Source organism: Argopecten irradians, chromosome 4 (genome assembly GCF_041381155.1).
Source record: "Argopecten irradians isolate NY chromosome 4, Ai_NY, whole genome shotgun sequence".
In the NCBI taxonomy this organism is placed as follows: Eukaryota; Metazoa; Mollusca; class Bivalvia; order Pectinida; family Pectinidae; genus Argopecten; species Argopecten irradians.
The window spans coordinates 6137185-6151258 of record NC_091137.1 but is presented as its reverse complement, the minus strand read 5'-3'; the positions used below and the strand labels follow the sequence as shown (position 1 = coordinate 6151258).

The window sequence follows — 14074 nt, the reverse complement described above, 5'->3', positions numbered from 1 at the left end:
ACCTATATTGATAAGTTAAAAATATATACTTATACTGGAATTCAGCTTTAAGTACACTAATAAAGGAAAATCCCTATTTATAAATATATCTTCAATTGATGTAGCTTAATGTATATTATTTCATCATTTACAAACTCAAATGAGAATATTAACATAAATAACTCTATAAAGTGTTATCGTTGAATACTAGATAAACCAAAATATACAATAATTGGCTATTAACTAATTAAAAATGATCTGCAGACAACAATGTGTTAAAAATCTAAATTTGGTAACTGAAGTCTTAATTTACATAAGAGAAAATGGTCAAACTGATCATGAACCAATGAATAGTTACACACTATGCTTAATATATAGAATATCTTGCAATTCTATGAGAGAATAGTTCTTCGAACAAAAATACAATAAAATATTAAGCGAATAATTCATTCGCACCTATAAATTCTCCAAAATGAGTATTTCTAGTTATTTTATATACTTAGCTTAATTTCTGCTTATTTAGGATAAAGAACAATCAATATTTATATCCATTGATCAATAATCATACAATTATAATACATCTACTTCAATCAAAGAACTTTTGGTAATTATGATAAACATTTAAACATGAATCCTATCAGAAACATTGAATTTCAATATAACAAGGGAGGTAACTTACATATTTGTTTTTTTAAACAGAATAAATTGTTTCATATATAGAGTTAACCTTCTTCAATTTAGGATAAATATGTTTGTTTACAGAAACAAGATCAAAATGCGAAATATATTCCTAAGCGTATGAATTCAATTATTTAGCAAAATCAAGTTACACCACAGGAGTTTGACGTTCTGTCAATAATAAATAGTATACATATATTAAAAAAAATACCCCTATATACTATATAAAAACACCAGGAATGAAATGCATCGCTGGCCAAAATTTTCACCACCTTCGGTAAAACTTCTGTAAAATTTGTTCTGGGCAGTGTCTGCATGTGTCACCGCGCCTATAATACAATAAGATATTATTCTTCACATATATCAACACAAACCTGTTCACAACTCCATCACAATAAGTTTAATCCCAAGTCATTTTGAAAGTTTGCAGATTTTCGCGGCCACTTTGTTTTGTACACATAGACAACATTTATAAACAAACATTTCAGAATTATAAGACGGCGATGCCTCTTGTGCTTTCGGTGACATTATAGATCAAACCAAATTGATAAATAATAATAATATCACGTTTACAAAACAATTACCTAGTCTATAAATGATATATCCAACCTTCAGCATGTTGATGAGTTTAGAAAACATTTTACGAAGATGTAAAACGCAGGAAATGCGCTAACCAACAAAGGGGAGTAACTCTCATCACTCGCATAAGTTAGATTGCACACCAGTAATTACAAAGTGGCCAAGTTTGCAATATTTAAACTGGTTATAACAACATGCTTTCAGTATAGAATTTTACAAATATAACACACAAGTAAATTAAATAATACAAATTAATCAAAAACAATTAATTCAAGATTCATAATGATTTTCAAATTAACATTATTAGATTTGGAATTAAATAAAAACATTCCATACATTGACTTGAACATAATTATCATATACAAGTTATACACTATACAACATACAAAATATCAAAGTCTGTGCTTACCTGTAAATATAATAAAGAGAGCTGTTTCTTTAGATGTTTCCTCTTTATTGGTCTTGGTCAAGAGTGACCAGACCAGTTAACCGAAATCAGCATCTCGACAGGTGCACATGCGCAGTGATTGTTAGATCATAACCTGCGGACTCGAGTGGTCAGAGCCACGTTGTCTCATAACGCGCTTAAGGCAAAAGCAATTAATGACCTTCGCGTAAACATTGAAAAAGACCTTATAGCAGTGTCTGATTTACCGACAAAGATCTGGTTAGGTAATAATATTCGGCGCTGTCAACACTTAAGCTCTTAAATTAGGGTTTTGAGTAATTCATATTACAGCTCTGAAACTTGTCATTTGTTCATATTTTTCTGACACATTAATCCGGAAGTTTCTATCATGTTTCTACTTAAGGCAAGATATAGGTAAGGAATTTACACTAGTATATACATATATACGTTCTTATTACAATTATTGCAACTTTCAAAATTGAAATAAAACAAGTTTGAATTAAAAACTATTTGAACAAATGAAATCAATCATAGTTAAAAATAAAACAAAATAACACACTATTTTTCACTATGAAATGTTTATGAGCGTAACGTTATATTTTTCAGAGAATCGACGTGAACTTTACAGTTGATACCTTCTCGCAAGGGTGATAATTCTGCAATATGCACAAACAAAATATTTAAAAACATTCATGAATGATCGCCAGCAGTAAAAATTATATAAAACCAAGTTAAACTTATATTTAATTTAAGATGATAAATTTGTATTCCTGAATGGGCTTTAAAGATTGGCAAGACTACGTATAAGAGCAATCGTTGTCAAACCTACTCAAATAGATTTTGACGAAATTGCAAGCTATCATGTGTAATGTTTGTAGATTTGGAATACTTTACATTATTGCACTAGTCATCATCCAGGCGGTAATTGTCATTACATATAGTCATAGTGGTATTTAGTACCACTAACTTTGTATGTGTATTGCGCATGCCTATTGCGGTTGTTACTGACTGCCCGCCATATTGGAATAAAGTGTGAAACATGTGCGCCGTGTTTGTTCCTGAAATGACATCTAATGAAAGCCTACACCCGGACATTTCAGTGGCGACGAGGATTTCTGGTGTAACGAAGCTGAAGAAACGGCAGTATGGTAAACCAAAATCGTTGTAAATTAGTGTAAAAGCCATTCACCGGCAGCCAAGGTGGCGAATGTTCCCGAACTTTTCTCAGTGTTACCATTCCACGTAAACACAACCATGGCAGTGTACGGTAGAATAGAATCATTCGATTTTGAAATGAACTGGGATGAGTATGTAGAAAGGGTAGAACAATATTTCATAGCTAACGGAGTTGATGATGTTGATAAACAACGCTCGATATTGTTGACAGTTATGGGTCAGAAAATGTATGGTCTCGTGCGGAACCTCACATCTCCCGAAAAACCCTCTGATAAGACATACGATGAGTTGAAGGAACTCATATCTCAACATTTAAAACCAAAACCGCTTATTATAGCCGAAAGATTTAAATTCCATCAAAGGAATCAGCAATCGAATGAAACCGTATGTCAGTATGTAGCTGAACTGAGACGACTAAGCGAACATTGTGAATTTGGCACGTTTCTAGACGATGCGTTGAGAGACAGGTTTGTGTCAGGTTTGTCCTCGATTCCTACACAACGTAAACTTCTCACAGAGGCAACTCTAACAATGTCAAAGGCAAAGGAAATAGCGGTGAGCATGGAGATGGCTGAAAATGAGGCACGGAAATTGAAAGGAGACAGCGTAGACAAAGCTGGAAATGTCAACAAATTTCAAGCATTCAAGGAATGTTTTCGCTGCGGTAAGACGAACCATAGTGCAGACAGATGTTTCTACAAAAGTAGTAAGTGCCATACATGCAAAGAGATAGGACATTTACATAAAAAGTGCCCGAAATCAAAGACTTCCAAAGATAAACATTGGACTTCAAAAAATCAAAGTACTAGTAGTTCTGATTCAACCAGACAGACAAAGGGAAACTCTAAGAAAAGTAAAAAGAGTTCGAAAATCCATTTCATGGAGGATTCTGACCAAGAAGAGGTCTCGGAAGTATGGCCGATATTCTCAATCAAGTCCAGAGGGCAAAAAGGGATCCGTATTTCATTAGAAATTGAAAAGACACCTCAAACGATGGAGTTGGACACCGGATCACCAGTGGTGTCTCTGATATCAGACAGAGATTACAGGGCTATGTTCAAGGATAAAGTTAAACTACAAGACAGCTCAACTATGTTAAAAACATATACCGGTGAAGTATTGCCAGTGTTGGGCGAGGCTAGTGTCCAGGTGTCATATGAAGGACAGAACAAACTTTTGCCATTGCTAGTAGTGGAAGGTGATGGACCTGCTTTATTTGGTAGAAATTGGTTAGGACAGCTACATCTTAACTGGAAAACGATCAACCTGATGACTATCAACGAGCAGAAATATTCCGTATTTGAGGACAAATTAGGCACAGTTAAGGGAATCACAGCATCTATCAAACTGAAGGACAATACCCAGCCTAAGTTTTTCAAAGCTAGAACTGTACCTTATGCACTTAAAGATCAGATAGGCGCAGAACTTCAGCGACTAGAGGCAGCTGGCATAGTGGAAAAGGTGGAAAGTTCAGATTGGGCGACACCTATAGTGCCTGTCATGAAACCGGACGGTTCAGTGAGAATATGTGGCGATTTCAAAATCACCATAAACCCTGTGCTGGATGTACCTGAATATCCCCCTGCCTACCAGCGAGGAGCTATTCACCAAGCTCAACGGAGGACAGAAATTTTCAAAGCTGGATTTGACCCAAGCTTACAACCAGGTTCTTCTGGATGAGGAGTCGCGAAAATATGTAACTATCAACACTCACCTTGGTTTGTATAGATACACCAGGCTTCCATTTGGTGTAGCGTCTGCACCTGCTATTTTCCAGCGGACAATGGAAACCGTTCTACAAGGATTGGACAGTGTTGGTTGTATCTTGGATGATGTTCTCGTGACCGGAAAAGATGATGTAGTTCATCAGCAAAACCTGAATGCTACACTTAAGCGTTTGGATGACTATGGTGTCAAGTTGAGGAAAGACAAGTGTTATTTTATGAGGGAGGAGGTGGAATATTTCGCTTTCGTAGTAAATAAAGATGGTATCCACCCATCACCACGCAAGGTTGAAGCTATCCTACAGTTGAAGGATCCACAAAATAAGAAAGAGCTTCAGTCATGGTTAGGCATTGTAAACTACTACAGGAAGTTTATACCAAACATGTCTACAATTGTACAACCCCTCACGACATTACTGGCAGACAAGGTCGATTGGCATTGGACAGCAGATTGTCACTCAGCCTGAAAAAAAAATCAAAGAACTTTTAGTGTCATCAGATGTATTGGTTCATTATGACCCCGAAAAGCCTGTAACCTTGGCAGTAGATGCATCTTCTTACGGTTTAGGAGCCGTGATATCTCACACTATTGACAAAGATGATCGACCAATCGCGTATGCGTCGCGTACCCTCACTGCGACCGAAAAAAACTACTCCCAAATTGAGAAGGAGGCTTTGGCAATCATGTATGGTGTCCGCAAATTTCATCAGTATCTTTACGGACGAAAATTTACTTTGTTGACTGACCATAAACCTCTGACACTGATTCTAGGACCAAAGAAAGGTATTCCTGTACTAGCAACCTCACGGTTACAACGGTGGGCTATCCAGTTGTCGTCGTATCAATTTGATATAAAGTATAGGTCAACTACTCAGAACGGGAATGCTGATACTTTATCGCGTTTTCCTGTTGACACCGAGGATGTTGCTGAAATAGACCAGGAAGCCATGAAGGTGAACAAAATCCAATTGAGCAAGTTACCGATCACAGCCGCACAGATTGCCTTAGCAACGAAAAAGGACGCTGTATTGTCTAGAGTGATGTACTTTGTGACCAATGGATGGTCGCATGAAAAGCTAGAAAATGAGTTACTTCCCTTTTACCGTGTCAGAGAGGAACTGACAGTGGAGGAAGGATGTCTCCTGAGAGGAATCCGAGTTATTGTTCCAGATCGGTTCCAGGATGAAATTTTGAGCGAGTTACATGGTAACCATCCAGGAATAGTAAGAATGAAGGCGTTGGCGAGATTGTTCGTGTGGTGGCCAATGTTGGACACAGATATTGAAACTAAGGTGGCAAAGTGTGAAAGTTGTAGAAAACAACTACCTAACATGCCACAGTCGCGATCCAATCCATGGTTATGGCCGAACAAAGCATGGGAACGTGTACATATCGACTACGCAGGACCATTCCTGAATAGTATGTTCTTAGTTGTCATGGACGCGCACTCCAAATGGTTGGACGTTGTGAGAATGTCGTCAACAAGTGCTGAAAGCACTATTAACGCGCTTCGATATATGTTCTCCGCGTACGGACTACCAAAAGAAATAGTGTCAGACAACGGACCACAGTTTGTGGCAGCTGAGTTTGAAGAATTCCTAAAGATCAATGGCGTCAAGCATATCAAATCAGCGCCATATCATCCAAGTTCAAATGGTGAGGCTGAACGTGCGGTGAGAACATTTAAGACTGGTATGAAAAATTTGGAAGATGAGGAAGGAACATTGAACCAAAAGCTGGCGTCATTCCTATTGTCATATAGGACAACTCCTCATACGCTTACCAAAGTCACACCAGCTGAGTTATTCATGGGCAGGAAGCTCAGAACTCGTTTGGACATTATCAGACCAAATCTTGAACAATCTGTTCAAATACGTAATCAGCGACATGTCGTGGCCAAGAAAAGTCGCGAAATGGAGATTGGAGACTTGGTAATGGTGCATGATTATCGAGGCACCAACCGAAAACGATCATGGATTCGTGGAGTTATTATACAGAAACTGGGACCAGTAACCTATAGAGTGCAGGTTGGGGACTTAATCTGGAAGAGACACATTGATCAGATGCGCGATTGTGTGCTGGATTGCGAGTCACAGCCATTACATTCATCTTCACCGAGTAATGCGTGTACCGACGACTTGTCACAGCATTTCGTCCCATCGAGGGTCCCAAGAACTGAACCAACGGATATGGCGATAAGTCCTAAAGCCAATCATCAATGTGAAACAACACCTAAGACTGTCACGAACGGTAACACCCAGTTAAGCACACAAAAAACTGTACATGTAGAAACCATTCCTTTGTGTGATAAATCCATGACCACAGATCTAGAGTCGCGTTTTCCGCGTCGCGAACATTCCAAACCTAAGAGGTTAATCGAGTCCATTTGAAATTAAACTGTAATTTGTGTTACTTTTTGTTATTGTTATATTGACAGTTAAAGATTATGCAAGGAGTATAATTAGGTTAATTAGGTTGTTTTCAGTGTTTTACAAGACTGATATTCATGAACTGTGCTCTATCTTACTTACAAAGAGATGTGCTCAAAATTAGTTGAAATAAGCTAACGATTATTACAGATCATAATATTGGTTTATTGTTTTGAAGAGGGGAAAAGTGTAATGTTTGTAGATTTGGAATACTTTACATTATTGCACTAGTCATCATCCAGGCGGTAATTGTCATTACATATAGTCATAGTGGTATTTAGTACCACTAACTTTGTATGTGTATTGCGCATGCCTATTGCGGTTGTTACTGACTGCCCGCCATATTGGAATAAAGTGTGAAACATGTGCGCCGTGTTTGTTCCTGAAATGACATCTAATGAAAGCCTACACCCGGACATTTCATCATGCAGCAAATATAATTTTTTCAAGTGTTGCTTTTCTTCTGAATTATCTCTTGAATTATTCATCTTTTCATCTGTTATAATCAAATCACTTTAAGCTCGGTTAACCCCGTTAGATTCAGCTTTAGTCGCCTTTAATCATCTACAGCAAAAATATACTGATCCAGAAAGACCACCTGCTTTTTCAAACACCTTTCATTAAGTTCGTACTTATGTACAGCAGATTCTCCAGACATGTGGTAACTTAGCGCCCATTCCACGCAGGAGTCGTGCATTTCAAAGAAGCAACTGACACGAGTATTCCTTATGATGCAATGGAAGTTTAACGGGTCATGAGATTCACCTACAATAAAAAGGGAAGCGTTTAAGGTTCTCAAAGTACTTTTGCCTTTGTCAATGTCGTGCTTATTTTAATTCAATTTCAAAGTTTCATTAGTTAATGATTAAAGACGATATGGATTTGTCACTACATTGTGTTATATTTACTTCAATGGCCTAAATTTACTTGTCATCTCAGCTTTCCTAAGTCTCGCACCAAAATAAACCATAAACCATAATAAAGTTACTAACCATACATTTCATAACGGAAACGGCGATATTAGTGTTTTAACATCGCTTCTGATTGGCTGACATGACGACTTAATGATTTGATAGAAAAGAAATATCTCAATTTTGAATTTTTTGAAATATTATATGTATTGTAAATTGAATTGAAAGGATTCGTTTGAACTGACTTGTTTCCTAAATATGTCATGAATACATAATACAAAATATTGAGTACACTTTTATTTTAAAAAAGCTCGCTTTAAATAAAAAAAATCAAGTTAATCCATTTAAAATACATCATTTAATTGGAAGATTTTAGTTATTATGATGATTTTAGAATACTCCGATTTAGGCTTCGGTCTCGTCATAATAAGTTTTTTTATCAATTCTCCATTACTCTCGCCATCTCTTTAATGATACATTGGAACATGTACCGGGGCACATATGCTAACATGTGTTATTGTTATTATTAATTCATACATATTTGTAAAAATAGCCAAAACGCGAGAGTAAGAGTATGTATAAACTGTGTTGTCCGAAAAAAGGAAATAAAAGTCAAAAGAATTAGATAATAAATATTCACCTCCAACTTCAAAGATACCACTATCGAATTCTCCTTCATCAGAATATTGCTTTCTGCAACATGTATAATAATATAGTCCGTGTTGTCGTAGGGTTGTGTTGAGTGAGATCATACTTGATGTCCTCTCGGTAATTACAGATAGGCGTTGGTCGTTTTTTTGATGAATAATTTGTCATTGTTTTCTTTGTCCCCATGTATGGTACAATTAATCAAGAGTTGTTGTCCGATAGGAATACATCTACCTGGGTACGATGTTAGGGCTGAAAATATCAGACAAAATGGCGAACTTTAGACAATCTGATCTATAGAAGAAATATTTTACACAAGAATAATTGTGTGGGATGTGAGAGCTGAGACTTTCAGACAGAGATGGTGAACCTTTACATCCTCAGTTATTTAATACGATAACATACATACCGTAACTTGAACATTTTACGATGATTTAAAGAAAGAGAACATAGTCTTTGACAGAGCATAATGCCATACGACACGTTTTATAATATGTTGACTTGAAGGATAGAACTATTTTACACAAGTGGTCACAAATGTTTTTCACATCTTTACATTACATACATTTACAACAACCATAATACATTTAGAAGCGAAATACATAATGTACACCATGACACATCAAGTTTGTATGAATTCTTTGAATACAGAGTATAGATCTTTAAATAAAAAAAATCAAGTTAATCCATTTAAAATACATCATTTAATTGGAAGATTTTAGTTATTATGATGATTTTAGAATACTCCGATTTAGGCTTCGGTCTCGTCATAATAAGTTTTTTTATCAATTCTCCATTACTCTCGCCATCTCTTTAATGATACATTGGAACATGTACCGGGGCACATATGCTAACATGTGTTATTGTTATTATTAATTCATACATATTTGTAAAAATAGCCAAAACGCGAGAGTAAGAGTATGTATAAACTGTGTTGTCCGAAAAAAGGAAATAAAAGTCAAAAGAATTAGATAATAAATATTCACCTCCAACTTCAAAGATACCACTATCGAATTCTCCTTCATCAGAATATTGCTTTCTGCAACATGTATAATAATATAGTCCGTGTTGTCGTAGGGTTGTGTTGAGTGAGATCATACTTGATGTCCTCTCGGTAATTACAGATAGGCGTTGGTCGTTTTTTTGATGAATAATTTGTCATTGTTTTCTTTGTCCCCATGTATGGTACAATTAATCAAGAGTTGTTGTCCGATAGGAATACATCTACCTGGGTACGATGTTAGGGCTGAAAATATCAGACAAAATGGCGAACTTTAGACAATCTGATCTATAGAAGAAATATTTTACACAAGAATAATTGTGTGGGATGTGAGAGCTGAGACTTTCAGACAGAGATGGTGAACCTTTACATCCTCAGTTATTTAATACGATAACATACATACCGTAACTTGAACATTTTACGATGATTTAAAGAAAGAGAACATAGTCTTTGACAGAGCATAATGCCATACGACACGTTTTATAATATGTTGACTTGAAGGATAGAACTATTTTACACAAGTGGTCACAAATGTTTTTCACATCTTTACATTACATACATTTACAACAACCATAATACATTTAGAAGCGAAATACATAATGTACACCATGACACATCAAGTTTGTATGAATTCTTTGAATACAGAGTATAGATAAGTTATACATTTAATATGTAACATACGGAGAACTTAGGTACTTATATACTGACATGTGTAACAAACCAGACCAAGTGCATCCTAAGACAGAACTATTCAAAGTTATTACACAAAATCATATTTCACGCTGACTTCCATCGACCACTATTAACACTAGAGCACGATTTAGCATATATAATCATGGGAATGAATACTTTGAGATACATATATGTGTAAAATGATATCTGTTCAGTGCCAAGGAAAGCTCAACTGGAATGTTTGTGTCATGGACCGTATGCAGCTATACCATAAGCATTATATAACGCATCCTCGATACACCAGGGGTTACTATTACCTGCTTTATATCCACCCCTGGACTGTTTCATAGCAAAACTGAAGGCAATTCAGAGGAAAAATTTGACATATTACAGGTCTGCAAAGCCCTCATTTGAAGAATTCAGAGAAAGAGAGAGAGAGTTATGCCCAACTTCAAAGCCACACAGTCAACCACAGTGTAAGGTTATATGATTATTTTGATGTACATCAAAGTTCTAAATTACCTGTTCTGTAATATTACATCCTGTTTTACTATGAGATTGTCCAGGTATATTGAGAATGTATATAACTATAAGTAATATAAGTAATAATGTTTAAACTTTGGGGTAAATTATATGGCGATCTCATATAAGTAAAAGGATCACTGTCCATATATACGTAATTACAAACATTATTTAAAAGGATCACTGTCCATATATACGTAATTACAAACATTATTTAAAAGGATCACTGTCCATATATACGTAATTACAAACATTATTTAAAAGGATCACTGTCCATATATACGTAATTACAAACATTATTTAAAAGGATCACTGTCCATATATACGTAATTACAAACATTATTTAAAAGGATCACTGTCCATATATACGTAATTACAAACATTATTTAAAAGGATCACTGTCCATATATACGTAATTACAAACATTATTTAAAAGGATCACTGTCCATATATACGTAATTACAAAAATTATTTAAAAGGATCACTGTCCATATATACGTAATTACAAACATTATTTAAAAGGATCACTGTCCATATATACGTAATTACAAACATTATTTAAAAGGATCACTGTCCATATATACGTAATTACAAACATAAGTAATAATATTAGTGTGTACCATTTAATGTTAAATTTAACCTAGATATTATTCAGGTGTATTTAAGCTCGGGTCAATATTCAGTCTCTGGTGGTCGCCATTTTGAACTGATAACACAATGCGATATGTTTTAAATAACACAGATATTTCCTGTTATACGCAGACTATTTATCAATGGTTTGATATAACAATAAAATATTTAGTCGTGACGTCAACACACACTTTATCATACCAAAATGTTAATTATGTCTTTCTCAGAAACAGTTACGAATCCATTATAAAATTACGTCAATAAAATGATTCAATACCAGCGTCTACTGCGCACCTGTCTGACGTCAGGAGCAAACATTGGATGTAGATCTCTGCCGTTTGAAATGATGAACGCCATCAGCATTTGTCACGATCGGTACAAATTCAAAGACAGATGGTTGTGATGTTTTTCCCGGGCAAATGATTATGAAGGTTTTCCCAAAATGCAAAATGGAGTTTCCTTAGTATTATCTATAGCTAACGAGTGTTTAGATAATGTTATCTTTGACCCCGTTACTTTCTTCTCAGCAAGATGATTAACAATTCGTTTTTAAATGTCAAGTGCATTTTTTACCATCTCAGTTTATTGAAGGCCAAATTTTGATCGATTAAACATTTATTTCAACATACAAATGTTTTATTACAAAGAAAAAACGAAATAATCTTTCAATGAAACGAAATAAAATAAGTGTGAGGTATGTCAGTCAGAGGCTTCGTACTAAAACACTTCAGATGCCAAGTTACTTATTTGGTATATCCGTATGGTAATGTCAGGTCAGTTTCAGTCGTTTTCGTTTTACGTCTCTACAGTTTACAAAATATCAAAACAATTTCAGTATTTACTTATATGAAATACCGATATATGTTTTCAACGTAGCTTTCAGTATGAAAACTGACTAAAACTGTCTATCTCTAAATTGTGACTATTCAGTTATTCAATGATGTAAACATGAGATGGCCGATGAAAAGTGTTAACTCGTATAAAATAACTTGAGAACTGAGATCTCCTAAACAATGCATTGCTAATGATTGTCCTCATTTTTTAGATATTTGTGGAAGTAGATTCGGGTAATTCTTACAGATGTTTAAAGCCCGTCTAGAAATCTGAATGTCATATCCCGAGTCCCATCCCTCATCATCACATTGACGGTGGGTGTCAACTGTAATCCATCGCGATGAAATTGTGCCAAAGTAAAAGATGGTTTTGTTTTATTCCTATTTTCATGAAATGAAGCGATATTGAATCATCATGAACTCTCCTGTTACTTTCTGAAATTTCCTGTTGGTCTGTAACCACTATTAGACCTCTCTGTGCTGGTCAGATTTCGACACTGTCGGAGAACTTTGTTTTGAAACACTTATACTATATCAGGAGTTTCCTTGTGTTTTTATTTACATTTTACGTTCGATAAAATTGCAGTCAGTTATTTTATCATGTCGATCCTGATTAAATCTGAAAACAATTAATAAATGGTCTATGGATACTCTAAAAATGTATTTTTCATGTATATATATTAATACAGAGACAGATTACAAAAGACATAATTTTCTCACTCACTTTGGCAGAAATATTAGTGCCTTCAGGTCAATTCTATATATTTTTTGAACGCCAATATTTCAATATTTTTTTAAATATATTGATATATATAATTTTTCATAATAACATTAACACTATCCGCCACAGTAATAATCACGCCTATAAAAGTCATTATTTACACTGACTTCAAGCTAGAAGTATCTTGATATGAGTAATCGGGTGGTGTAGTGGTTTAACCGTTCACCTTTCACCTAGCCGGCCCGAGTTCGATTCCCGGCACGACGTGAAAAGGTTAGGGGTCACCTGCTCGATGACGTAAGTTTTCTGCGGGCACGCCGGTTTCCCCCCACACAAAGATCCCTCGCGTGCTTACATCCGGATCATCGAGAGTGATTTGCATAAGTTGTATAACTTGTATCGTAATCGATGTGAAATAAATAAAGTTTATATTGTTTCATCTTGATACTAATTATATGATAAAAGTGTTAGTAAAGATACTAACTTGTTTAGTTGCATTTATATTGATTGATCTACTTATAGATTTGATGATAGTCTCCACTTAAGATTGAACCCATTCAATTTACCTTTAATATGCTGTGGTTACTTTTTCTCTCTCTCATGTACTGCCTTCAGTTTTACCATAAGATATAGTTCAGGGGTGGACAGCACGACAGTGGAAGTAACCACTGGAGTATCGAGGGTGAAAACCATTAAAACATACATATAGTTTACTATTGTGCTTTTGAAAGAGTTAATTTGACTGATAACATTAATTCTTACGATTAAAAAAAACAAAGCTAGTTGATTAGAATAACGTATTTTGAAGATGTTTTGATGCATTTCTTTAGCAGTAAGCAGTATATACTTCGACCATCACACCGGCGGTTTTGGCTGTTAAGAGATTATAAATGTTCATACATGTAATTTGTCATTGTAAAGTTGGCATATTATGAGTTTTAACGTTATTTGTATGTAAATAAGGATTAGTGTATTTCCAACTCGTTATGTAGGGATATATGATGATATTTGACAAATACTACGCCCTATTTTAGTAGACTCATCACTCTCTAACTACGTCATATATCTCAATGATATGAAGATGCATTTTTTATTAACCAGTCCCGTATTACGTAGTATACATTAACACTATAAAAGCATCCCCTCTTTCACATTTCCGTAC

The 14074-nt window shown here is 35.2% G+C and overlaps 1 protein-coding gene across 1 annotated transcript; it reads left to right on the top strand.

Annotated features, from left to right (window-relative positions):
- The first annotated feature begins 2899 nt into the window (after positions 1-2899).
- LOC138322066 (uncharacterized) lies at positions 2900-4501 on the top strand. Its single transcript, XM_069266120.1, has one exon. It carries the CDS (start codon positions 2900-2902, stop codon positions 4499-4501), a length of 1602 nt encoding a protein of 533 aa, XP_069122221.1.
- The last annotated feature ends 9573 nt before the right edge of the window (positions 4502-14074 follow it).